The sequence below is a fragment of the Macaca mulatta genome, chromosome 10 (assembly GCF_049350105.2).
Source record: "Macaca mulatta isolate MMU2019108-1 chromosome 10, T2T-MMU8v2.0, whole genome shotgun sequence".
Taxonomy (NCBI): domain Eukaryota; kingdom Metazoa; phylum Chordata; class Mammalia; order Primates; family Cercopithecidae; genus Macaca; species Macaca mulatta.
In genome coordinates this window covers 89,738,833-89,766,097 of record NC_133415.1, presented here as the reverse complement: position 1 = coordinate 89,766,097, position 27,265 = coordinate 89,738,833, and the positions used below count along the sequence as shown (strand labels likewise).

Genomic DNA, 27,265 nt, shown 5'->3' with positions numbered 1-27,265 from the left:
TCAACATGGTGAAACCCCATCTCTACTAAAAATACAAAACTTAGCTGGGTGTGGTGGTGCATGCCTGTAATCCCAGCTACTTAGGAGGCTGAGGCAGGAGAATCACTTGAACCCAGGAGGCGGAGGTTGCAGTGTGCCGAGATTGTGCCACTGCAGTCCAGTCAGAGCAACAGAGCAAGGCTCTATGTCAAAACAAAGGAAATTACTGTTAACTATAGTCGTAGTCATCCTACAGAACTATAGAACCCTAGAACTTACTCCTCCTATCTAGCTGTAATTTTGTTTTCTTTAACGTCTTGCCTCCTCTGAACAGCCAAACTTCTAAGAGTTGCCTTCTCTTACTTTTTTTTTTTTTTTTTTTTTTTGAGGCAGAGTCTCACTGTGTCGCCCAGGCTGGAGTGCAGTGGCCCGATCTTGGCTCACTACAACCTCCACCTCCTGGGTTCAAGCAATTCTCCTGCCTCAGCCTCCTGAGTAGCCAGGACTACAGGTGCCTGCCACCACATCCAGCTAATTTTTGTATTTTTAGTTGAGATGGGGTTTCACGATATTGGCCAGGCTGGTCTTGATCTCCTGACCTTGTGATCCGCTCGCGTCGACCTCCCAAAGTGCTGGGATTACAGGCATGAGCCATCACGCCTCTTACATTTCTGTTTCTCATTTTCTCTGGAATCTTTTTCTCTGTTGCCATCACTATACTCTCTCCAGGATCTCCAGTGACTTCAGAGTTGCTAAATCCAGGAGATAGTTTCAGTACTCTCTGCCTCTGAGCTGTTTCTTCTGCCTGCAATTCTTTTTCTTCTGCCTGCAATTCTTTTTCTTCCCACCTAAGCCTGTTTGTTTCTTGCTCACTTAGTAAAGTCACTTTCCCAGGAAAATGTTTTCAGTCATTGTCCGGGCACCCTAGGCTACATCAGGTACCCTGTTAGAACATTTCAAAGCACTCTTTGCTTTTCAACTGTGGTTGCATACTTTTATAATTATTTGTTGAACTTTAATCTAGGGCTGCCTGGTTTGTGGGGGCTAGAATTTTCTTTACTGATTTATTTTTGGAGGCAGAATCTCGCTCTGTTGCCTAGGCTGGAGTGCAGTGGCGCAATCTCAACTCACTGTAACCTCCGCCTGCCAGGTTCAAGCAATTCTTGTGCCTCAGCCTCCCAAGTAGCTTGGACCACAGGTACATAACACCATATCTGGCTAATTTTGTTTTGTTTTGTTTTGTTTTGTATTTTTGGTAGAGACAGTGTTTCACCATGTTGACCAGGGTAGTCTCGAACTCCTGGTCTCAAGTGACCTACTGCGTTCGGTCTGGGATTTTATTTTAAAGTGTCCTTGTTGTACCTCTAGTGTCTACCTGTATCTGTCACATAGCAGGGATTGAGTTTACACCATACTTAGATTGAACACACAAGTACATTTCCCATTCTTCCCCAGATTTCAATACCAAATCCCTAAGAGTGGTCATGAACCAGTTATTTTTATTCCATCATGAGTCACCTTATCAACATTCTTACTTCCGAATCCCCAGAAGGCTCTGTTCTATTTCTTTTTCTTTTCTTTTTTTTTGGGGGGGGGGGTGGGGGGACATAGTCTCACTCTGTTGCCAGGCTGGAGTGCAGTGGTGCGATCTCAGCTCACTGCAACCTCCACCTCCCAGGTTCAAGCAATTCTCCTGCCTCAGTCTCCCGAGTAACTGGGGTTACAGGCGCATGCCACCATGCCCAGTTAATTTTTGTATTTTTAGTAGAGACGGGGGTTTCAGTATGTTGGCCAGGCTGGTCTTGAACTCCTGACCTCATGATTTACCTGCCTTGGCCTCCCAAAATGCTGGGATTACAGGCCTGAGCCACCATGCCCAGCCTCTGTTCCATTTCTTGTTATGCTCCTACAGCCCTGAATTCAGTTCTCCTGGTTGCTATATGATTACTTATGTATTGCTTTTATTTAGGTTATCAACATGGATTATGGAATGCAAGAAAATAATCCAATTGATCATGTTAGCTTCTATTGTAAGACTGACCCCAACACACCAATCAGGATTACGAAAAACCAGGTAACTACTTAGGCAAAACAAATATACTGTAATGGCATGTAGCAAATCTTTATGGTAAATTAGCATTTTATATGCAAATTAGGTTTTAAGGCGTATCTTTACAATTAAAGTGGGCCTGGCACAGTAGCTCATACCTGTAATCCCAGTGCTTTGGGAGGCTGAAGCGGGAGGATCACTTGAGACTGAGAGCTTAAGATCAGCCTGGCCAACAAAGCGAGACCCCATCTCTATAAAAAATAAAAAACTTAGGCATGGTAGCTAATGCCTGTAGTTCCAGCTACTTAGGAGGCTGAGGTGGGAGGATTGCTTCAGCCTGGGAGGTCAAGGCCTCGGTGAGCTGTGATTGTGCCACTGCACTCCAGCCTGGATGACAGGGAGACCTTGTCTCGAAAAAAAAGAAATAGTTAGGAGCCTAGGGACCAGCTAGTATCTCCAATGTGTGAATTCAAGGTGATAGTGAAATGTCTTCATTTTAAAAAGGTTTCACGACTTCTGCCAGAGAAATTTGCAGAGCAGCTGATTCGAGTATATTGTAAGAAGATGGACAGAAAGAGTTTGTATGCCGCAAAACAACATTTTGTTCAGTGGTGCGCAGACAGAAATTTCACCAAGCCTCAGGTAGGTGGCCTGTTACTCACAAACTTTGCACAATTTTTTATTTTTAAGTAAAAACCAAAAATAATTCTATCTGCTGAAAAGTTCCCATTTAAGTTGTAGTCACTTGGTTATGGTTTTGAAAATAAGGTCTTTCACTTTCTTTCCTTTTAAAATGTCTGAATCTGTGTCAGCCAGTGATTTCTTCCTACAGGAGCTGGGAATGGATACTGTTTAGCATTATTGTCCTAATAATAAAAGATAAAAATGTGAACATGTAAATAATGCTTTCTAATGTTGTTCACCAGTGGCCCTGGAAAGTTGTTCAGTGTCTCCATCTTTCAGAGGTTACCAAAGCTGAGTAGTTAACTTGTTTAACATACAATTGATAATAGACTTCATGTTTCTAAACCTGGTTACTTCTGTGTATTAGTTAACTATTTAAATGATCAAGAATGAGAGTAGAGGGAAGAGGAGCCAAGCCACAGTTGCCAACCCTGTAGAGAATGTTGTTAAAATTGTCTCTTACTGACCTACACATAGTAGGTGTCTGCGCAGACAATGTGGCCAGTTGGCATTTATTGACTGAATGAATGAATATAATTGGCAAGCAGGGAAACAGCGCTTTACTGCCTAGTCTGGAACTCTCCCTCACACCTCCCTGTGTGTCAGGTGCTAAAGGGAACAAAGTATAGGGTGAGACATGAAAGCATAGCTCAGGATGTCGGTGCTTTATCAAGTGCCACACGGCATGACCCAGGCAAGATCTCTGAGGATTCAGAGAGTTGGGAGATCTCTGGGAGAAGCCTGGTGAAGGGGCGGGATCTGCTAGATCTAGAAGGCAGGGTTTTTTGGATGAGCAGCAGGGAGAATGAAGGGTATATTTGGCAATGGGAGGAGCATAAACAAAGGCATGAAGCTGGAATGAGCTGAGAGTATTTAGGGGACCATGAGGAGACCTGTCTGTCCAGGGTAGAAAATTATTTTTTTTTAATTCATTCATTCATTCATTTTTTTGGGATGGAGTCTTGCTTTGTCACCCAGGCTGCAGTGACAACTGCACTTACTGCAACCTCTGCCTCCCGGGTTCAAGCGATTCCCCTGCCTCAGCCTCCCAAGTAGGCACGTGCCACAATGCCTGGCTAAATTTTTGAATTTTAGTAGAGACAGGGTTTCATTATGTTAGCCAGGATGGTCTCGATCTCCTGACCTTGTGATCCGCCCACCTCGGCCCCCCAAAGTGCTGGGATTACAGGTGGAAGCCGCCATGCCCAGCCAGAAAATTCTTACTGTTAAGTGTGGAGAGGTTAAATGGGAAGAGTGGACTGGATTATGGAGAACCTTGGATAATTGGCTGGGAGATTCTTTTCTCCATACAGTGGGGAGGGGATCACCGAGCACATTCAAGAGTTGCCATGCTCTGTAGGATCTGCCTGAATGTGTGTCTGCTCCAACTAGAGTGAAACCCGAGGGAATAAGAGTAGAATTGTCCCTTGGCATCTGTGGGGAACTGGCTCCAGGACCCCCACAGACCCCACAGATAGAAAAATCCACGGAAGCTCAAGTCCCTTATATAAAATGGTGTAGTGATTGCATATGACCTATGCATATCCTCTTTTATACTTTAAATATCTCTAGATTACTTATAAAACCTACTACAATGTAAATCCTATGTAAATAGTTGTTAATACTGTATTGTTTAGGGAATCATGACAAGAAGAAACTCTGTACATGCTTAGTATAGACACAGGCATCCATTTCTCCCCCCCTCACATTTTCTATCTACAGTTGGTTGAATCTGCCCATGGATGCAGAGGGTCAGCTGTATGTCTCTCCTAGGTACTGTGAAATTAAATCACTGAAACTAAATCACTGAGAACTCTAGCTGCAGGTAGACTGGAACTTGGAGAGGCTGGAAACAGAGAGTCAAGAGAGGCTATTAAAGTTTGGCTGTGTCATGGTAACTACTATAAATTTGGTACATTTACTCACTGAGTGAGTATTTTGCCATGCCCTTGTTAGGTACCTGGAATAGTACGTAAGATAGAGAGTTCCTAATAACCCATGGATCCCATTCAGGTTGGGGATAACAATCTAGTTGGGGATAATAATAATTATTAATTTTACTCCAAAAATTAATAATTATAGGAGCATGGTAAGTACTTTGGGTGTAGGGTGAGTACACAGTCTTAGAGGAGGAAAAACAAAGAGGATTTAGCTGGTCTTAGTTGGTCAGGAAAAGCTGATTTAAAGAAGGGCTTATAAACTGAGACCTGAAGGTTGAGTGAGGAGTCGTCTGGGTTAAGGGCTGGCAGCAGGAGGTGGCGGTAGGGGAGGGGTTGAGGCATAGACACCACAGGATTAATTCAGAAGATGAGAAAGAATATGGTGTATTTCAGGAAGGAGCATAGAATGTGGAGGTGTCTGGGGCTTTATGCACAGTCCTGTCAGCCAAGAGCAGTAGGGAGCATCAGCACTGAAGGGTTTTAAGCAGGAAAGTGACATATTTGTTTACATTTATAAAATTCACTAGAATTGAAATTAGAATGAGTGGAAATAAAAAAGTTGGCTATATGCATGGTGGCTCACATCTATAATCCTAGCACTTTGGGAGGCTGAGGTGGGAGGATTGTTTGAGCCTAGGAGTCTGAGGCTGCAGTGAGCTATGATCACACCACTACACTCCAGCCTGGTTGACAGAGCAAGATGCTGTCTCAAAGAAAGAAAGAAAAGAAAGAAAAGAAAAGGAAGAAAAGGAAGAAAAGGAAGGGAAGGGGAGGGGAGGGAAGGGAAGGGAAGGGAAGGGAAAGGAAGAAGGAAAGGAAGAAGGAAGGAAGGAAAGTGGGTAGAAATAGAGATGAGGCTGGGTGCGGGGGCTCACGCCTGTAATCCCAGCACTTTGGGAGGCCGCGGTGGGTAGATCATGAGGTCAGGAGATCGAGGCCATCCTGGCTAACATGGTGAAACCCTGTCTCTACTAAAAAATACAAATTAGCCAGGCGTGGTGGCGGGCGCCTGTAGTCCCAGCTTCTTGGGAGGCTGAGGCAGGAGAATGGCGTGAACCCGGGAACCAGAGCTTGCAGTGAGCCGAGATTGCGCCACAGCACTCCAGTCTGGGCGACAGAGCAAGACTCCATCTCAGTAAAAAAAAAGAAATAGAGATGAGTTTAAAGACAAATAAAAACTGTCGATTTTGAAATAGACCTTTAAGAACAAGTATCACAGCAATAGAATGACTTTTTTTTTGAGACGGAGTCTCACTTTGTTGCCCAGGCTGGAGTGCAGTGGTATGGTCTCAACTCACTGCAAGCTCCGCCTGCTGGGTTGAAGTGATTCTCCTGCCTCAGCCTCCTGAGTAGCTGGGACTACAGGCATGCACCACCATGCCCAGCTCATTTTTGTATTTTTAGTAGAGACAGGGTCTCACCGTGTTGCCCAGGCTGGTCTTGAACTCCCAACCTCAAGTGATCCACCTGCCTTGGCCTCCCAAAGTGCTAGGATTACAGGCGTGAGCCACCACGCCTGGCCTAAATGATTGCCTTTACTGAGATCAGGAGTTCGAGACCATCCTGGCCAACATAGTGAAACCCCATCTTTACTAAAAATACAAAAATTAGCCATGGTGGTGCACACCTGTAATCCCAGCTACTTGGGAGGCTGAGGCGGGAGAATCGCTTGAACCCTGGAGGTGGAGGTTGCAGTGAGCTGAAATCGTGCCACTGCACTCCAGCATGGGTGACAGAGCAAGATTCCATCTCAAAAACATAATAATGATAAATTTTTAAAATACTGTTTTTAATGGTTCTATCAAGTCAGATCCAGTGTGGTTCAACAGAAGAAATTTAACATGGGGGATGAGATACAAAAGTTCTGGCAGAGCTAAATGAGTACAGAGGATGGTGATTCAAAAGCAGGAAGCTGCTACCACCTCTAGGATAGGAGAGACCAAGGGAGCAGGTGGGAGTCCCGGAGCTGGGGCCACCTGCAGAAGCTAGAACCACAAAAGAGTCACTGCCACTGCCGCTCATGCCAGAGGAGGTAGGGAGAGAAATAACCTGATTTCTCTGCCCTCTTCTCACCTCGTCTCCCACCAGAGAGACCAAACCTAACTGGAAACCAGCAGGCATGGGAGCTGAGAGATGTAATTTACCGGAGTGGCTCCAGTGAAACAGAGTAGGGAGAGGAGGAGTGAAGAATGGATCTGAGAGCAAACAGGCAGATGAGGAGCACGAATCCTCCTACCAGCATTGTATTCCTGTTACAACAGAAGCTCTCCAAGATCCTGCATCCTCTCGTAACCAAAGAGGATCTACACACAAGTTCAGAACAGTTAGCATAGAGTCGAGTATTAGGAGGCCTTGCTTCTTCTTACCTCTGTGGTTTCAGGTCATTGTATCACCTCCCTTTGGATCTCTCCCTTATTTTGGGTGGAGGAGGTCCTTTGGCTGGAGCCTATGCTGATGGGGCCAATGTTAGAGCTTTGATACAGAGAAAAATTTTAATTCTGCAGGTACATACTGTCTTTTCTCCCCTTCTTTGTCATCTTGTAGACCTGGGCCATTTATTACAGAGGGGACCAGGCGAGAGAGAACCTAAGGGTTCAGTGCATCCTGTCTTTCTCCTGGGCAAATAGGACAGGGTTTGTGCTCCATGAAGGTGTGTGAAGGAGGCCATAGAGGTGGGCAGTGGTATGCTGCTTCCCGTCATCTCTGCAGAGGCCAGTGTCTGTTTTCATGAAGGCTCTTCCTGCATAAGACTGTAGTGTTTCTAATTGGTCCCAACCACAGGGCATAGGTAATTTGGAGTTTCCCTGGAGTGAGGACATCTAGAAGCAATCTATATGCAAGATGAGGATGTGCGCACCTGAGACTTTCACTCACAAATAAGATGATGGAAACTGGCTTTTCTCTGTTCTCTGTTTTTCTCTCTCCTTCTAATAGGATGGCGATGTTATAGCCCCACTCATAACACCTCAGAAAAAGGAATGGAACTACAGGACTTCAGTCCAAAGTCCAACTCGCCTCCGAGAAGCATCCAAAAGCAGACTCCAGCTTTTTAAAGATGACCCAAAGTGAACGTCTGTAGTCGGCTGTTTACAAACTCCCTCCCCTGCACAATTCATTTAGGGGCTTCACTCCTAGAATTCTGCACAATTATGATAACTCATGCTTTAATTTTGCAGTTTGAATGTACACGCATGCTGAAGCTAAGTAATTTTTAATCAAAGAAATAAGATGGTATTAGGCAAATCTTACTATACTATGAAAAGTATTACCTTGCCTATTTTTAGTATTATTAAAGTCTTTCTCCTTCGGTAGTCTATTTTCTTAGAATAACAACTCTTTTATCTACTCTGAACTCTCTTTTTTTTCTTTTTTAAAAGACAAGGTTTTGCTCTGTTGCCCAGGCTGGACTCGCACTTTCCTGGGCTCAAGTGACCCTCCTGCCTTAGCTTCCCAAGTAGCTGGGACTATAGGCATGTGCCACCACACCCAGCTTACTCTGAACTTTTATGACGGATGATTGTTTTTTGTTTTTAATGTAGAAATGAGACAAGGGTACAAATTGGAATTAGAAGTTGACATTGTCATAGACAAACATGGCTAAAAACAAAACATCAGATCCTACCCCGGTGAAGAGTTCCCTATCACTTCAAGTTTGAGGACAGTCCTCTTCAAGCATAGGCGAAAAACACCTCCCCTCACCCTTTTAGCCCCCTACAAGGTGCCAAGTTGAGGTAAACAGTTGGAGATGATGGCCAGGAGTGGCCTCCAACACACTGGTGAGAGGCCTGATTAGGTTTTGGGGAAGATCTGAGAGCTCAGGCCTCCTCATGAGTGGAGCCTAAAGCCACCTCTTGTTGGGAGATCCCTACCCCCAGTGACAGAGGAATGCCCCAAACTAGGCTGTGCCCTGGCTCCGTGGCGGTTCCAGACCTGGGCAGTGCCTTTGTCTCCTGAATACTCACTCCCCCGGTCCAGAGGGCCTTCCCACTGCCCCGCCTGGAGAAAGCCTCCCCTGACCTGCTCTCTCAGTATCCTGGAGAGCTGGCTAGAGGCTGTCACAGGCACCATCCTCAGAGCTCCTCAGACCTGGGACTTTGTTTTTGCTGGTTCGGTGCATTTTGTGTATTTAAGAGCAAACACTAGCCGGGCGTGGCGGCGTGCGCCTGTAGTCCCAGCTACTTGGGAGGCTGAGGCAGGAGAATCGCTTGAAACCGGGAGGCGGAGGTTGCAGTGAGCCAAGATCACGCCATTGCACTCCAGCCTGGGTGACAGAGTGAGACTCCATCTCCAAAAAAAAAGAAAAAAAAAAAAAAGTGCAAACACTGCACTGCCTGTGGGGAAATTAGTGACTGCCCAGTGGGTTCCAGGCTCCCCTAGGTAACTTCGTTTTCCCAGCAGTGGAGGGGGCACCACCTTGGTGGGGCAGTGTCCCTGTGCCCAGGGCACACCTTATTCCCAGTTCTATAGCAATTCACCAAGAACAAAGTCTGCAGGGCCAGGCGCAGTGGCTCATGTCTATAATCCCAGCACTTTGGGAGGCTGGGGCGGGCGGATCACAAGGTCAGGAGATCAAGACCATTCTGGCTCACATGGTGAAACCCCATCTCTACTAAAAATACAAAAAATTAGCCAGGCGTGGTAGTCTCCTGAGGCAGGAGAATGGCATGAACCCGGGAGGCGGAGCTTGCAGTGAGCCGAGATAGAGCCACTGCACTCCAGCCTGGGTGACAGAGCGAGACTCCGTCTCAAAAAAAAAAAGTCTGCAGTTAGAGCCAAAGCTGGTGGTGGCCAGAGGGTGCTGAAGATGCAGGCTAGTGGGGATAGGAGCCATGAGCCCCGAATGTCTTCCGCTCTGGTGCTCCCCGGACTAAGCCTCCCTGGCACACTGGGAGTGAGGGGCAGCCTGAGCGTGTAGGGGAACTCAGACCACAGGCCAGCAGATTTCCCAGTAGTCTGTCACTGGCCACCGTGTAGCCAGATTCTGTTCCGTCCACACTGGGGTGAAGAGTACTTGGAATGTCTGCCATCCTGTATGATCACCTCACCCCCCCACCGCCCCCCTCCACTCCATCCATCAGTAGATAATAGGGGTTGGTTACAATTCATAAGAGAATAGTTAAAACCCTTCTCCTCTCATGCCTACCATGGTATTGGGGCGATCTGTTCACATATGGGCTCAGCAACGCACAAGTGAGGTCAGCCATGGCACTAAGTCATTCCCATTTTAGCCAAGGTGCCTCAGGAATGTCATATTGTGTTAAAATCATTTTATTTCTGTGTATCTTACCTTTAAATCATTGTGATTTACTCTGAGATTCTGTAGTCCTAATACTGTGTCACTGTGCTGTCTGTGAAACAACTTGAATGGATTTTGTTTGCATCTTTTGTTACATGTAAGGCAGCTTACTTTATGTTCTTTGCAGCTGTTTTCATTATGATAACTCTGCGCTATTTACAAGGTTACATTTTCCTTAAGAAACATCTTGGCCAGGCGAAGTGGCTCACACCTGTAATCCCAGCACGTTGGGAGGCCGAGGTGGGCGGATCACTTGAGGTAAAGAGTTCGAGACCAGCCTGGCCAACATGGCGAAACCTAGTCTCTGCTAAAAATACAGAAATTAGCCAGGCAAAATTGTGGTGGTGTGTGCTTGTAATCCCAGCTACTCGGGAGGCCGAGGCAGGAGAATCACTTGAACCGGGGAGGTGGAGTGTGCAGTGAGCCAAGATAGCTACTGCACTCCAACCTGGGAGTCAAGAACGAAACTCTGTCTCAAACAAAAAAAAAAAAAAAAAAAAAAAGGAAAGAAACATCTTTGCTATTTGTATAAAAATGGAAATTTTAACAGCTTAGCCTCTAGAGAGTTACTGAACGTGGTTACCCTGGGAATGTAAATAGAACTGCAAATTAAAATGACTGGCCACTTCAACTGGGTAAGGGAAACAGCTGCAATAAAGCTTCGTGAATGTATCTCCATCTTGAAAGTTGTGTTCCACAAAGCTTTCGACCTCCTTGTCTGAATATGCATATTACTCATTTGCTCCTTTCATACCTTCCTCATGAAATTAAATAGCAGATTCACAAGAACCTGGCACTGGTGGCAGACAAAAGGGCCTCAACGTTCTGCAGCAGGCCAGAGGAGGAATGATGCTGCTAGAGTCTTCATTAGTTCCAGTGCTCAAGCCCGGGTTTCTAAGGTTTGACAATATTCTGTAAGTTAAAATCATTCCCACACATACAGAGTAGAATCCCGTTTCTGTAAGAATACACACACACACATATTCATGGAACATTGTCTGGAAGGATATACATGAAAATGTTAGAGTTGGGGGGGTTGAATTTTAGGCAATTTTCATTTTTTTTAATGTCTTCTGGTTTTTCTACTATAAACATGAATTCGTTGTAGAACCTCTAAAATGATAATGTTCATGAGGTTGGTTTTCCTCGTTCAGTAGCTGGCGGGGAACAGCATAGTGAAAAATCTTCCCTTTGCCAGGAGGCAGGCACTAGCATGGGAAGGGATGCGGATTTTTCTTAGTTTTCTAAGGCCCTGTTAGCTTAGGGTCTCGGTGCTGCTTGGGGAAGGTGTAAGCATCTTTTAATCCTTCAGAGTCACCTCTGCAAAACAGCAGTGCCTGCCCCCACCTGTATCTTGGGTCCCCAGGCCACAAGGAGGCGGGCCAGCAGCCTCAGCCAACTCTAGGGCCCTTCAGCATCTGTGTTTCGAACAGCGCAGGCTGCCGTGTGTCAGGAAGGCCTGGGTGGCATCGTGAGCAGGGCTGAGTACCTGTTGCCGCAGGGCCATCAGCTGAGAAGCCAGGCCTCCAGCTCCTGGACGCAGAACTGCTCCCGCCGGGCCAGCACCTCGTTGTTAAAGGTTGCGCAAGGGGAGCTTCCCCCGTGAAACAAGTCTCCATCCAACCACAGCCCAAACCGGCCACTAGAGAAGAGGACAGTCTTGGTGCAGCTTACCCCTGTGTGCTGAAACCCTCAGGCTCTGCCACTGATTGGCCATGCCAGGACGGCAGCCCAGTTTCACCTGTCTTACCTCCCCTTAAAGCAATTTATACTGAATTACTGGGGACTCAGCACATTGTTCCCCATGGGGTTGAGAGTATTTGTTTATTTGTTTGTTTATTTATTTATTGAGACAGAGTCTTGCTTTGTTACCCAGGCTGGAGTGCAGTGGCACAACCTTGGCTCACCACAACCTCTACCTCCCGGGTTCAAGCAGTTCTCCTACCTCGGCCTCCCGAGTAACTGGGATTACAGGCCACCCACCACTATACCTGGTTAATTTTTGTACGTTTAGTAGAGATGGGGTTTTGCTATGTTGGCCAGGCTGGTCTTGAACTCCTGACCTCAAGCGATCTGCCTGCCTTGGCCTCCCAAAGTGCTGGGATTACAGGCGTGAGCCACCACGCCTGACTAAGAGTATTTTTTGAACAGTTCAGTATTTTAATAAGTATATACAATGGCGCAACTGTCACCACAGCCCAGTTTTAGAACATTTGGAGCATTTTTAAGGTGGCAATTCTTTTTCTTTTTTTTTTTTTTTGAGACGGAGTCTCGCTCTGTCGCCCAGGAGTGCAATGTGTGATCTCAGCTCACTGCAACCTCCGCCTTCCAGGTTGAAGCAATTCTCCCACCTCAGCCTCCCAAGTAGCTGGGACTACAGATGCCTGCCACCATGCTCAGCTAATTTTTGTATTTTTTAGTAGAGACGGGGTTTCACCACATTGGCCAGACTGCTCTCGAACTCCTGACCTCAAGTGATCTGCCCGTCTCATGCCAAAGTGCTGGAATTACAGGCATGAGCCACCGCACCCGGCCAAGATGGCAATTTTTTTTTTTTTCGGTAGGAGTCTCGCTCTGTTGCCCAGGCTGAAGTGCAGCGGTGCAATCTCAGCTCACTGCAAGCTCCGCCTCCCGGGTTCACACCATTCTCCTGCCTCAGCCTCCCAAGTAGCTGGGACTACAGGCGCCAGCCACCACGCCCGGCTAATTTTTTTGTATTTTTAGTAGAGACGGGGTTTCACCGTGTTAGCCAGAATGGCCTCGATCTCCCGACCTCATGATCTGCCCACCTTGGCCTCCCAAAGTGCTGGGATTACAGGCATGATCCTGGCCCAAGATGGCAGTTCTTAATACAAAAATTAGTCGAGTGTGGTGGTGGGCACCTGTAGTCCCCAGCTACTCCAGAGGCTGAGGCAGGAGAATCACTTGAACCTGGGAGGGGGAAGTTACAGTGAGCTGAGATCACGCCACTGCACTCCAGCCTGGGCGACAGAGCGAGACTCTGTCTCAAAAAAAATTAAAAAATAAAAATTAAAAATGGCAATTCTTTAACCAAAGCTAGTACATCTCAGGGTGCAAACTCTGAGAGCCCAAATACTTCAGAGCATCCATTCGAATCCCCTTATTTGGTAGAAAACCTCAGCCGGAGCTAGGAAGTGAATTCCTGCAGATCAGCAATGGCTGATGTGTTCTCTGCCAAGCTGCCCCTCAGTGGAGGCTTTTCAGGAAGTTGGGAGAGCAAAGAATTTGCCTGGTACTAATCAAGCAATGCTCTCATCCCTGCCCTCAGGATAAGATGCATGCCCCCTGAATGTGAAGGTCACACCAGGATGAGATCAACAACTTTTTTTTCCTACCTCTCTCTACCCGCTGCCCTCGCCAAGGGAGGCTCCTGCAATGAGTTATGTCCCCTGCAATTCCTGGGCTGATGGAAAAACGAGGCACACTCATCTCTTGACGCTAGCCTCATCCAACCATGTGGAATTCCAAAAGTTGCATACATTCAGACTAAACTGTCACCAGCTGTAACACTTCGGTGGGGGCACTCATCCATCCTTTCTGCTTAATACTGGCTTAGCGTGAGGGTGAGGGGGTTGGCTGGGAGGCTGAGCAATGAAGGGAACAGCCTGAGAGTTCCCACCAGCCTCCCCATTGCATCAAGGGCAGCCTCGCCCAGCAGTTCAGCAGAGGGAAAGGGACCAGAACACAGACCACCCCAAGACTCAGGAGGACTGAGACACTCACCTGCCACTGCCCATCATCAGTGAATCCAAGTCTCCCTTCACAAAGAAAGAGTTGCTTCCAGTCCACTTAAAGACCTGGGTGATAGGGAAAGGCTCAGGTAACTACGGGAGCGAGTCCCGCCCTTGCAGTTTGACCCCGAACCACTGGGTGGCAATGTTGTGGCGGGAACAGCATCCAGGCCGCAGCCGAGACGCAGGTGGGACTCCGGGTTCAGGGATCTTGGAGTTTCTCTTCTCAGTCTCCTTGGAGTCACCGCCACATGCCCTTTAGTTTGAATTCCTACAGCCTAGAAGCCACTTTGTTCTAGAATAGGACAACAACCTCTGAGGCTTCCTGCTTCCAAAGCTGGAGGGAGGAGGGGAGCAGTCCAGGCCAGGAGTGGGGACTGATACTGCCTCACCCGTTCAACACCAGCCCGCCTGCGCTTCAGCGCTGCCTCACATCCAGCTCATCCACAAGCCTCGCAGCTCTAGACATAGCCTGCCTGCCGCCATTTCTATCCCGTCCTCTGCTTGGATCACAGCCTCCCAGCTGGTCCCTCTGCCTCCACTGCCTGTACCTACAGCCATACCCACACTGCAATCTGCGTGATCTGTTCGACGTCCAAATCAGATGTTCCCTTTGCCTAAGTCCTCCAATGGCTTCCCATTGCAGTGGGGATAAAATTCAACTTAACAATGGCCAGAAGTGCAGCCTGGGCCTGGTGCAGTGGCTCATGCCTGTAATCCCAGCAATTTTTTAACTAGCCAGGTGTGATGGTGTGCACCTGTAATCCCAGCTACTCAGTAGGCTGAGGCAGAAGGATCGCTTGAGGCCAGGAGTTTCCTCGAGGTCAGGAGTTCTAGACCAACCAGGGCAACAAAGTAAGACCCTCCCTTATCTCTAAAAAATTTTTTTTCTCTTTCTCTCTTTTGACACGGAGTCTCGCTCTGTCACCAGGCTGGAGTGTAGTGGCGCAATCTCGGCTCACTGCAACCTCCGCCTCCAGAGTTCAAACGATTCCCCTGCCTCAGCCACCCGAGTAGCTGGGACTACAGGCATGCGCCACCACGCCCAGCTTTTAGTAGAGACGGGTTTCACCATGTTGCCCAGGCTGGTCTCAATCTACTGACCTCATGATCTGCCTGCCTCAGCCTCCCAAAGAGCTGGGATTACAGGCGTGAGTCACTGTGCCCGGCCCTAAAAAAATTTTTTTAAACCTAGCTGGTCATGGTGGTGTGCACCTATAGTCCCAGCTATTAGGGAGGCTAAGGTGGAAGGATCACTTCAGCCCAGGAGTGGAGGCTGCGGTGAGCTATGATTGCACCACTGCACTCTGGCGTGGGTAACAGAGCAAGACCCCAACTCTAAAAAACAAACAAAAAAAAAACTGTCAAAACTTAAAAGTGCAGCCAGCTCTAACCCCTGATTTTCTCTCTGGCCCCTTTTCCCCCTTATTGACTACACTTTAGCTACACCAGTCTTTCCATCCCTGGAACACCCAAAGCCCATTCCCATTCCTGCCCTAGAATCCCTCTGCCCAGAATGCTCTTCCCCCAGATCCTCAGAGGGCCCACCTCTCATCCTTCAGCCCAAATGTCATCTCAGAGAAATTTCCTGGACCACTCTATCTGAAGTAGCCCTTCCTCCCAGACCCTGTTTTATTTCTCTTTATTTATATTAAAGACGTGAAGTTCCATGTTTGCGGACCAGCTCAGAGGCCAGTGTGGTTGGAACAGAGTGAGGGAAAGGAAGAGTAGCAAGAAATGCCATTCAGAGAGAGGCCAGAAGGCGTAGGGATGTAGATCATTGGACACACTTTGGCTCTTCCCCAAGTGAAAGAGGAAGCCAAGGAGTGACATGCTATGAGTTATAGCTTCCCCCCACCTTTTTTTAAATTTGTGTTAAGACAGAGTCTCATTCTGTCACCCTGGCTGGAGTGCAGTGGCACAATCTCAACTCACTGCAACCTCCGCCTCCTCCAGGTTCAAGAGATTCTCATGCCTCAGCCTACCGAGTAGCTGGGATTACAGGCACATACTACCATGCCTGGCTAATTTTTGTGTTTTTAGTAGAGCTGGGGTTTCACCATGTTGGCCAGATGGGTCTCAAACTCCTGACCTCAAGTGATCCACCCACCTCGGCCTCCCAAAGTGTTGGGATTACAGGCATGAGCCACTGCGCCCTGCCCTGGCTTCCCTTTTGAAAGGATCGCTCCAGCTACTGTGCTGACTGAAGTGGAGGCAGTGAGAGACCTTTTAGGAGGCAATAGCAGGGACACACAAGTAATGATGGTGGCTTGAACCAAGATGCCAGCAAAGGACATGGCAGTAGTGGATCCCGAATATAGAGAGAAGGCAGAGCTGTCAGGATTCGCTGACAGTTCAGATGTAAAGTTGTGAAAGACAGTTAAGGAGGACTTCAAGACTTTCTATCTCAGCAGCAGGAGAGGGAGATGCCATTCATTTGATGGGGGAAGACAGCAGGAGGAGGAGGAGGCTTTGTGAGGGAAAGCCAGGAGGTCTGTTTGGGACATGATAATCTGGAAATGCCATGTTTGGGGCCAGATGCAGCGCTTATACCTGTAATACCAGCACTTTGGGAGGTGGAAGCAGGCAGATCACTTGAGCTCAGGAATTCAAAACCAGCCTGGGCAACATGGTGAAACCCCATCTCTACAAAAAATACAAAAATTAGCCAGGCATGGTGGCATGTGCCTGTAGTCCCAGCTACTTGGGAGGCTGAGGCAGGAGGATCAGTTGAGCCCAGGAGGTGGAGGCTGCGGTGAGCTGAGATGGCGCCACTGTACTCCAGCCTGGGTGACAGAGTGAGACTCTGTCTCAGAAAAAAAAGAGAAAAGAAATGCCATGTTTGAGATGCAGAGAGAGATGATGGGCAGTTGTTGGATATATGTGAGTTTGGAGTCAGGGAAGAGGCCATTAGCATACAGGCAGCATGAAGAACTGTGGGAATGGATGAGACCACAGAATAAATGAGGGCCGCTAGAGAAGATACGAGAACCAACACCTGAGCTCTGATGTTGAAAGACTGGGGAGATGAGGAGGAACCAGCAAAAGATTCTACTAGGAGCTGTCAGTGCAATGGAAGGAAAATTCTAGACCTTTAGAACTAAGACTTAAGTTCAGGAAGGCAAGTGGTGATGAGTAGTACCAGCACTGGCTCACCATGCCTCCCTCACCCTTTCCTGGATCCTGGGAAGCTTGATGGAGCCCCTCCAGCTGATGGCAGCAATGCAATAGATATGGTATATTTTGCCTTTAGCAAAGCAGTCCATAGCTCCTTGTGAACTCCCTGTCATGAGACCAGATGACCGTGTGATTGGATGTGTCTGAAGGAATCTTAGTCTGTGCATTGGAGAGATCTCTAATAGCAAAATACCTGGAACGACTTCATCCATTGAACAATTAAAAAAAAATTTTTTTTAAGAGACAGCATCTCACTCTGTTGCCCAGGCTGGTCTTGAACTCCTGAGCTCAAGCAATCCTCCCACCTCAGTCCCGCAAAATGCTGGGATTACAGGTGTGAGCCAGCCACCGCACCTGGTCATTTTTTGTTTTGTTTTTGTTTTTCCCTTTTTGTGGAAAATAGCATCTTGCTCTGTTGCCCAGGCTGGTCTTGAACTCCTGGGCTCAAGCGATCCTCCTGCCTCTGCCTCCCTAAGAGTGCTGGGATTATAGGCATGAGTCACAGCGCTTGGCCTGGCCATTTTTACTAGTAGTAAAAATAGTCTGCTCTGTGCCAAGCAGGTACTGCTCAGTAGCTTTAGTGGATAAATAACCCAGAGGCAGGAAATCTTTGGATGGAAGGCGTTTGGGACTATTATTCTCACCCAGCTCCTGGGCAGGTCGAGCCACCCAACTATACCAGTCATCTTGTGCCTTTCACTCTCCCATTCGTCATTAATTAGAAACTTGAGCTCTGACTCACCACCCCCAACCCTTCACAGCTCTCTGGTAAACTTCACTATCCACGCGGACCTGTCCAGGCCCTGCCCTAGAATGCGTTTCTGCTGCTGTCTTCCATGGTCACATCTGAGAATTTGTCCTCAGCAAGGATGGCAGGTGGCTCTTCCACAGCCTATTTCAAATGTCCCTCTCTCTGTCCGCTGTATCCTGTCTTCCAACACATTGTCCAACTGCTGTCCCTACTCCAAGCCTTTGACGTCAGGGAGACCTCTCAGGCCAAGCCCACCTTTGCCTTGGTGTCCCGCAGTGCCCCCTGCTTCCCTCCCTTCCTTCTCCAGTCTAGGTTCTGTGGTCCATGTTGTATTGTCACTCCCTTCAACTTCCTTTCCCTCTCTGCCGCTGTTAAACCAGTTGGGCAAAACCCCTAACCCTGGCTGCCCGCTCTCTGCAGTCCACTCTCTGGTGTCCCCTCTCTGCAGGCCTGCGCCGAGCAGCCGATGCTGCTGAAGAAGCAGGCGCAGAAGTGGCGGCGCCCTAACCTCACAACCCAAGCCGCCACTCGCATGGCCCAGCGGCACTTCTGCTGCTCCGGTGTTCTCCAGCAGGCTTCCCTCCCTTCCCACACCTGTGATGACTGCGATACCCGATCCTTCACCTTCCTCCAGCAATGACCTCACCCTGTATTTCTTTTTTTTTTTTTTTTTAGAGACAGGGTCTTGCTCTGTTGCCCAGGCTGGAATGCAGTGGTGCGATCACGGCTCACTACAGCCTCAACCTTCCAGGCTTAAGCGATCCTCCTGCATCAGCCTCTCAAGTAGCTGGGACTACAGGTGTGCTCTACCGTGTCTGGCTAATTTTTGTATTTTTTGTAGAGGTGGGGTCTCACTATGTTGCCCAGGCAGGTCTTGAAATCCTGGACTCAAGCAGTCCACCTTCGTTGGCCTCCCAAAGTAGGATTACAGGCATGAGCCACGGTGCCTGGCCCCCATGCTTCCTGAGAAGCCACTGGCTGTGTCCTTCTTCATCATCCTGCCACCACACCCTCAGGTCTATCTTGTCTTCCCAGCCTGTGCCTGGAAAGCATGGTCCTCCCTCCTCTCAGCCAGTCAGCGGTTGCCAGAGACCCACCAAGTATGTTTTGTTTTGTTTTGTTTTGTTTGTTTTTGAGATGGAGTCTTGCTCTGTCGCCCAGGCTGGAGTGCAGTGGCTCTATCTCGGCTCACTGCAAGCTCCGCCTCCCGGGTTCATGCCATTCTCCTGCCTCAGCCTCCCGAATAGCTGGGACTACAGGCGCCAGCCACCACGCCCGGCTAACTTTTTGTATTTTTAGTAGAGACAGGATTTCACCATGTTAGCCAGGATGGTCTCGATCTCCTGACCAAGTGATCCACCCGCCTCGGCCTCCCAAAGTGCTGGGATTACAGGCGTGAGCCACCGCGCCCAGCCAAACCCACCAAGTATGTTTTAAATGCAGGACAGACAGGTCAAGGGGGATGCTCTGCCCACCACTGCCCTGCTCATTACCCCTGTGGAAAGATAGTGGCACACCAGGCAGCCCATCGTGGAGGATGGTGCTGGGGGCCACTGGGACCCGAGGAGCTTTGTCTCACCACACGCCCCACTCCCCCCACGGAAGGTTGTGAACATCACCTTCAGCTGTGGTGAGAAGGAGAAGAGGAATGTCTCGCCGGTACCATAGAAGCCTTTGCTGAGTTGGATAGCCGAGGAGGAGAAGGCTCCAAATATCTGGAAAGCGGAAGTTGCAGTCTGCAGCTGGAGGGGAGCTGGGGGTCCTCTGACGACCCTCATTCTTTGGGTTTAGTAATACAGGCTCATCCTAGAGGGCACCTGGGAAGCTGGGGCAGAGCTGGGGGATGGGGGCTCCCCACCCAAGAGCAGGAATCCTCATGCATCCTTTCCCTTAATGCTCCCCAAGGAAGAGGTCCTGCTGGCTTCCTCCTCTGGGCAGTCAGGGCCCTCCTTTTTCTTAAATATACTTACTCTAGGCTGAGTGCAATGGCTCACGCCTGTAATCCCAACACTTTGGGGAGACAAGGGTGGGCTGATCACCTGAGGTCAGGAGTTCGAGACCAGCCTGGCCAACATAGCGAAATCCTGTCTCTACTAAACATACAAAAATTAGCCAGGTGTGGTGGTGGGCACTTGTAATCCCAGCTACTTGGGAGGCTGAGTTAGGAGAATCGCTTGAACCCAGGAGGTGGAGGTTGCAGTGAGTCGAGATCATGCCACTACATTCCAGTCTGGGTGACAGAGCGAGACTCCATCTTAAAAAAAAATTATATATATATATATGTGTGTGTGTATATATATGTATATATATATTCATTCTATGCAAGTAATCGTGGAAAAAAGTAGCAGTTATAGAGAAGCAAAATAAAAAAAGTAAAGCCATCTCCTAATCCCCCTCATTCTTCCCCAAGATAATCACTCTTAATATTTTGGTATATTTCCTTCTGACATCAGTTTAATGCCAGTGTGTGTGTATGTGTGTGTGTATATATATATATATATATATATATTTTTTTTTTTTTTTTTTTCTTCAGACAGGGTCTCACTCTGTCACCCAGGCTGGAGTGCAGTGGTGTGATCATGGCTCACTGCAGCCTCAACCCCCCTACAATGCCCCCAGCTGCAGTTGCTGGGACTATAGGCAAACACCACCACACCTGGCGAATTTTGTTGTTGTTGTTTGTTTTTGTTTTTGGTGTTTTGTTTTTTTTTTTTTTTTTTGAGATGGAGTCTTGCTCTGTTGCCCAGGCTGGACTGCAGTGGCCGGATCTCAGCTCACTGCAAGCTCCGCCTCCCGGGTTTACGCCATTCTCCTGCCTCAGCCTCCCGAGCAGCTGGGACTACAGGCGCCCGCCACCTCGCCCGGCTAGATTTTTGTATTTTTTAGTAGAGACGGGGTTTCACCGTGTTAGCCAGGATGGTCTCGATCTCCTGACCTCGTGATCCGCCCATCTCGGCCTCCCAAAGTGCTGGGATTACAGGCTTGAGCCACCGCGCCCGGCCAGTTTTGGTTTTTTTTTAGAGACAGGGTCTGGCTATGTTGTCCAGGCTGGTCTTGAACTCCTGGACTGAAGCAATTCTCCTGCTTCAGCCTCCCAAAGTGCTGGGATTACAGGTGTGAGCCACCGTGCCCAGCAACCCCCACACTTTCTTCTACTTCTGAGGATGAAGATGCAGTTTTACAGTCAAACGATTATTTGCTTAATTGTCTGACCCTTCCCCTATTAGACCATTAGCTCCAAGAGAGCTGGGGCTGCTTCTGGGTTGATTCTGCTCTATCCCACCTCTCACCTGGCACACAGAAGGCGCCCCATGTAGATGTGTTGAATGCATAAATGGGGGAATGGCTCTGAGTGGGCAGGTCCCATTGCCATCATCAGTGTCCATTACAGGTGACTTAGTCTTTCACTCTGTCTGCTTGTCCCTGAGCTGCCCTGGGTCAGAGCCCATGGGTACCTGGTGGGGTGCCCCCAGAGCCTCGGGTGGCACCCCTGCCCAGCTCACCTGCCCGTCCTGGTCCCTGAGCACCAGCAGCACTGGCCCGCTGCAGCCCTCCATCCGCCGGTACAGGCTCTGCAGGCTGAAACCGTCCCTCGACGTGCAGAAGACCAGACTCCAGGGATGGCCGGTGACTCTTGGTGGGAAGTGAAAGCTGAGCTGGGGACAGGGCTGGAGGTGAATGGAGGAGTTCTTGCTCCCTCCTGCCATATCCTGGGGATGGGCTTGGACAGCCACCATGCATCCAGCCCAGTGCTTTATAGACGATAGAGCAGTTTGCTGATTCTAGGGACTTTCATGCCATTAGCAATAGCCCTCGGAGATAAGGGTTGTTATTCCCATGTTACAGTTGAGGAAACTGAGGCTCAGGGAGGTGGAACAACTAGCCCAAAGCTCACATGGGTAGTGAATGGCAGAGCCAGGATTTGAACCCGGGTCAGGACTCTCAAGACTGTTTCTGCTCGGTCACCCCGGCCCCCAGAGGCCAGAGAATAGGAAAGATGCTGAACCCCTCCTCCTGATCCATGGTCTCATCCGCTCCCCCCTCTCCGACTTTGGCCTCAGTTCCCAAGGGCTGGTTCTATGTAGGAATTAGTCTCTTTCCTTTTTTTCCTTTGAGACAGAGTCTCACTCTGTCACCCAGGCTGGAGTAGAGCGACACAATCTCAGCTCACTGCAACCTTCGCCTCCTGGGTGCAAGCAAATCTCGTGCCTCAGCCTCCCGAGTAGCTGAAACTACAGGTGCGCACCACCACGCCAGGCTAATTTTTGTATTTTTAGTAGAGAAAGGATTTTGCCATGTTGGCCAGGCTGGTCTCCAACTCCTGGCCTCAAGCAATCCCCCTGCCTTGGCCTTCCAAAGTGCTGGGATTACAGGCATGAGCCACCGCGCCCGTCCTAGCCTCTTTCTTTACCTCCTTAACCTCCTGGCCCAGTGTAGAGGGAGGTGCTAGCAACACCGATGATTTTACAAGAAAGAAAGCAAAGCCCCGAGAGAAGAAGCAATTTGCCAGAAGTAATGCATGATGAGAACAGAGCAAGGATGACTCTAGGTGCCCCTGGGTGTGGCTGGTATAAGGCAGGAGGGTGAGACTCAGGTTTAGGGCTGAAATTCTTGTGCCATGGGCAGTGTCCGGACCTGCCTAATATCTGAGGCACTCAAAACTTGGCTGGCTTCTGTCAGCTGGGGCACCATGGGATCCTCAGGAGCAGCAGCTGGGTCTGGAGCTGCCTCCTCCTCCTCTTCCTCCTCGTTACCCTCCTCCCCAGACAGGGTGTCCTCCACCTGGGTGGGCTGCGAAAACACAAAGAGGCCTGGTGGGTCCAGGGACAGGAGGTCCCAGCTTCTACCATCTCCTGAGCCCAGGAGCCTCCTCGGGCCCCCTCATCACTCCCTGCCCATGTGCCTGTAACCCCCAGCCCAGCCCAGAGTATTTGGGGGTTTCCACGACAGACAGAATGCTGCCCCTGCTGCCAGCCTGCTTCCTCCCTGGTCCCTGCCGGCTCAGGGCTGGAGCACAGTCCCCCGACCCCCGCCAGCACCCCACAAGGCTCAGATGGGGCCATGGGCCCTGCAGTTTGTCGGCCTGTTTGCCCTGGATCCTGGGTGGGTGGCAGGGATCAAGTTCTAAGCTTGGGAGCAGAGGAGAAGGCAGATGGTGGCCCAGCCCTGGGAACTTCAATTGTGTGTGTTTGTACATTAAATAATGAAAACAACAAAAAGCCCATCCTCGCCCAGGCCTGTGTTCAGTGTGTTCAGTGTGCGCTGTCTGTGATCTCTGTGTATTTCTTCTTCTTCATCTTTTTTTTTTTTTTTTTTTTGAGACAGGATCTTGCTCTGTCACCCAGGCTGGAGTTCAGTGGTGCAATCTTGGCTCACTGTGACCTCCGGCTCCCAGGTTCAAGCAATTTTCTTGTCTCAGCCTCCCAAGTAGCCAGGACTACAGATGCCCACCAGCATGCCTGTTTCCTCATGTTGGTCAGGCTGGTCTCGAACTCCTGACCTCAGGTGATCCGCCTGGCTCGGCCTCCCAAAGTGCTGGGATTATAGGCGTGAGCCACCACCCCCGGCTTATTTATCAGCATTTTCCAAAGGAAGAAAAGGAAGCCCAAAGGTTTCCCCATGAAGCCCATGAAATGATGCACGCAGTCATATGTGAGATCATATATGTAAGTTCATGTAAAATGTGTTTGTCTATGTGAATTGTATGTTGGCTTGGAATAGAGTTGTGTAGGCACATCAATGTGAGGAGGTACTGAGTGTAAATGTGTGTACTTATATATCAATGTGTTTGTGTGAGTTGGGATGGTGTAAATATGTACATCCATCAGGGGCATCATTAATCACTCATTCATTCAATTGAGCTTCCACTCTGTACCAGAGTGTGTGTATGTGCGTGTTTAGTGTGTGTGTTTGAATGTGTGTATGTCTGTATGTGTGAGTGTGTGAGTGCATTTGAGTGTGCATGTGTGTGTGTATTTGAGTGCATGTGTGTCTGCGTGCATTTGAGTGTGTTTGAGTGTGTGTGTTTGCATGCGTGTGTGTGTGAGTGTGTATATGTATGTGTGCGCGCGCCTCCACACAATGACCTTGCAGGCTTTTCCCAGGAAGAAGAGACCTCTCAGGGGCTGAGAGATGGACAGGACCCCCTCTCCTGCCCCGCTCTGTTCTCCAGGCTCAGGCCTGAGGCAGGGGCTAGCTGTGTGTGGCTCTGAACAGAGCTGCATCCAGCACCCACTCCAGGGAGGAAGGGACAGGGACATCGGTCTGTTCTCCTTGAGGACCTTGGAGCAGGGGGGTTAAGACCCCATGTTCCTGAGTCAGTCCTTGCTCCAAACCACAGGCCTGCCAGGGAGGGACTGGAGAGGGGAACAAGTCACCACCCGCATCCAACCCTAGCCCAGGCCCCAGCCTGCCAGAGACCTCGCCTCCTTCCACCTCCTAACCTGCACCACAGCCAGAGCTGGAACCCTTACCAGGCGAGTGTAACGCCAGCGGAGGCCTCTCATTCTCCTGTCCCTGCCCGGCCGGCCGTGGGCAGTGAGTGAATCCTCAGCCCTGCCCAGGAAGGAAGCGCTGATAGGTGAGGCCTAGAGATGAGAGGGAGAGGCCTGGGACACACCCAGCCGGCTCCATGCCCACCCAGCTGCCCTTTGCTCCCTCTCACCTGTCACTCCCAGGCCGAGCTGCTGCTGGGTGGGTCTGTGAGCAACTCGGCATTCAAGGCCTCATTGCAGTTAGCATCTAACATGTATTAACCATACACCATAAATTCTAGTTGCAATTCCTTTCCACCTCCTTGCCCTTCTGGCAGCCTGGCCTGGGGACTGTGGGCCATTGGCCAGATGACTAAGGCCCAGGCTGGAGGTCTGGGGCCTCTAGTTCCCCGTATGACCTTGCATAAGCCCATTTGAACTCCTGAGCCTCAGTTTTACCACACTTAACATGTTGAACCAGATAATCTCAGAAGCCTTTGCGGGACTGACAGGCTGCCATTCACTTCCCTCTCCACGCCGATGAGTGCATTAGAACGGAAGCTAGAAGGGGGCATGCCTAGACCAAAAGAATAATCTGGCTGTGTGCGGTGGCTCATGCTGGTAGGCTGAGGGAGGTGGATAACTTGAGTCCAGGAGTTTGAGACCAGCCTGGGCAACATGGTGAAACCCTGTCTCTACAAAAAAAAACAAAACAAAGATTAACTGGCCGTGGTGTCGTGTGCCTTAATCCCAGCTCCTCGGAAGACTGAGGTGGGAGGATCACCTGAGCCTGAGGGGAGGAGGCTGCAGGGAGCCGAGACTGCGCCACTGCACTCCAGCCTGGGTGACAGAGTGAGGCCCTGTCTCAAAAAAAAAAAAAAAAGCTATTTTTACTTTGCATCCTAAACATAAATGTATTTTAGGCTTTCATCATTGCTTTGCTTGTCACTTAACAGAAAGTTTCTTTACTAAGTCTTTGTTTCTTTTTCCATATTTAGTTTCAGATGGGGGTGGGGGGAACAGATGCAATTCTAAATTGAAACATAAATAAACTTTTGTTAATGTTCAGTAAAAAAAAGAAAAGAAAAGAATAGATTATTTTAAAAGATTTTTAAAATTATTTATTTATTTATTTATTTATTTTTGAGATGGAGTTTCACTCTTGTTGCCCAGGCTGGAGTGCAGTGGCGCCATCTGGGCTCACCGCAACCTCCGCCTCCCAGGTTCAAGCAATTCTTTTGCCTCAGCCTCCACCCAGCTAATTTTGTATTTTTAATAGAGATGGGGTTTCTCCATGTTGGTCAGGCTGGTCTCGAACTCCTGACATCAGGTGATCCACCCGCCTCACCCTCCCAAAGTGCTGGGATTACAGGCATGAGCCACCTTGCCCGGCCAAAGCTTTTTTTTTTTTTCTAATTAAAAAGTGATATTTAGATATTGTAGAAAATTTGAGAAACCAGAAAAGAATAAGAATATAAAAATGTTCACAATTCTATCTGTCACAAATAAACTCTTAACCCCCAAGGTTGTATGTTCCAGTCTTTTATATTTATTTCACATAGACACATGTATACACATTTGCAAAGGGATCACACCATGTGTTCATACCATATTGACCACACAGTTTTTTTTGTTTTTTTTGTTTGTTTTTGAGACAGAATCTTGCTCTGTCACTCAGGCTGGAGTGCAGTGACATGATCTCAGCTCGCTGCAACCTCTGCCTCCCGGGTTCAAGAGATTCTCCTCTCTCAGCCTCCCAAATAGCTGGGATTAGAGGCATGCACCAACACACCCAGCTAATTTTTGTATTTTTAGTAGAGACGAGGTTTCTCCATGTTGGTCAGGCTGGTCTCGAACTCCTGACCTCAGATGATCTGCCCTCCTCAGCCTCCCAAAGTGCTGGGATTACAGGCCTGAGCCACTGCGCCCGTCCAACCACACAGTTTTATAAAGTACTTTTTCTACTAACAACAATCAAGAATTCTCCAAGGTACCCTACGCTCTTGGAGTGCATGATTCCTGGAGTGGCTGCGCAGTATTTAATCACGGGACATTCATCATTTGTTCCCCCTGCTGTTGGACATTTTGTTTACTTCTAATTTTCTCTAATTATTAGCAAAACTGCAATGAACGTTGTTCATAAAACTGATTGCACCCTTTATGATAAATTTCAAAAGTTGAATGCTGGATCAAAGGCCATACACATAGTTCTTGATAAGTGTTTCCAACAAAGTTACCCAGGTGCTTAAAGTTGACCCATGTCCGAGTACTTTTAGGGAAGCTCAAGGTAGTATCTTTCTGGTCATCAAACCTTAAAACCCTCGGACTAGAGATAAGGAAACTGCCATTCAGAAAAGGGAAGGAACTCATCAGTCACTTGACATTGTAGTACGGCAGTTAAGAGGACAAGCTCTGGAGTCAGGGAGTTCAAATCCTGGTTTTGTCACTTACTTTGCTGTGTGGCCTTGGGAAAATTACTTTACATCTCTGTGCTTCAGTCACCTCACCTGTAATATTAATATATACGCCTACATCAGGGCTGGTTGTAAGAGTAAATGAAGTTAAATCCTAGAGAGTTAGGGTGCTAAGCCAGGCATCCAACCTACTGACCTCGGTTTGGTGAGATAACAGTACCTTATGTTGTTTGTGGGTGCTGGGTGAGTGGCAATACTTATTACAATCTCCCTACACTGACTCTTTGAGAGTCTAGGGTTCGAATCCCTGACAAGTGGCCCCTCAGCCTCCACCTGGGTGCCTCTGGGACAGGCAGTCACTTGGTCAGTTGCAGGGTGAGGAACTCAGAGGGAGAAGGGAAATAGGGGAGCCGTGGAAGGATGTACTCACCCAGCCTTTAGCGTATCTCCCTGATCCCCAGAGAGGGGGCCACACATGGCACTGACCCTGCCCACCTGGTGGTCTGTATGCGGCCGGTTTAGCTCCGATCCCTGGTCCCCGGGTAGGTGGCTGGCCCTCTGCCCCGGCTCTGGCTCCGGGCTCTCCTCCCTAGCTCTTATATCTGCCCAGAGGGCAGCAAGCCTTGGCCCTGTGCCCACTCTGGTTCCAACTGGGAAGGCCTGGCAGTGATTACGACACATCAGAAACTCAAATCCCACAAGCACACACAAACAAGACCTTGCCATCCCCCTGGCCCCCAGCCCTGCCC

The 27,265-nt window shown here is 48.9% G+C and overlaps 2 protein-coding genes across 18 annotated transcripts in view; one reads left to right on the top strand and one right to left on the bottom strand.

Moving 5' to 3' along the window:
- The window catches only part of SAMHD1 (SAM and HD domain containing deoxynucleoside triphosphate triphosphohydrolase 1), a 60,822-nt gene extending 50,338 nt beyond the window's left edge, over nt 1-10,484 (top strand). Inside the window, exons 14-16 of one of the 5 annotated variants that reach the window (XR_013398669.1) lie at nt 1,949-2,081; nt 2,511-2,671; nt 7,588-7,964. Coding sequence is in view for 3 of the 5 variants with exons in the window: in NM_001271642.1 (NP_001258571.1) it covers nt 1,949-2,053; nt 2,534-2,671; nt 7,588-7,722 (378 nt within the window). In the remaining 2 variants the exon portion in view is untranslated. 5 annotated transcript variants of the gene reach the window in all.
- Nucleotides 6,424-27,093, bottom strand: TLDC2 (TBC/LysM-associated domain containing 2). 13 transcript variants are annotated; one of them, XM_077948567.1, is made up of 8 exons: nt 26,947-27,084; nt 24,103-24,184; nt 22,265-22,420; nt 21,133-21,285; nt 19,249-19,344; nt 13,694-13,767; nt 11,439-11,591; nt 6,424-7,792 (listed from the first exon to the last, which is right to left on the bottom strand). In XM_077948567.1, the coding sequence occupies exons 1-7, from the start codon at nt 26,991-26,993 to the stop codon at nt 11,456-11,458; spliced, it is 744 nt and encodes a 247-aa protein (XP_077804693.1). In that variant the 5' UTR covers nt 26,994-27,084; the 3' UTR covers nt 6,424-7,792; nt 11,439-11,455.
- Between the last annotated feature and the right edge of the window lie 172 nt (nt 27,094-27,265).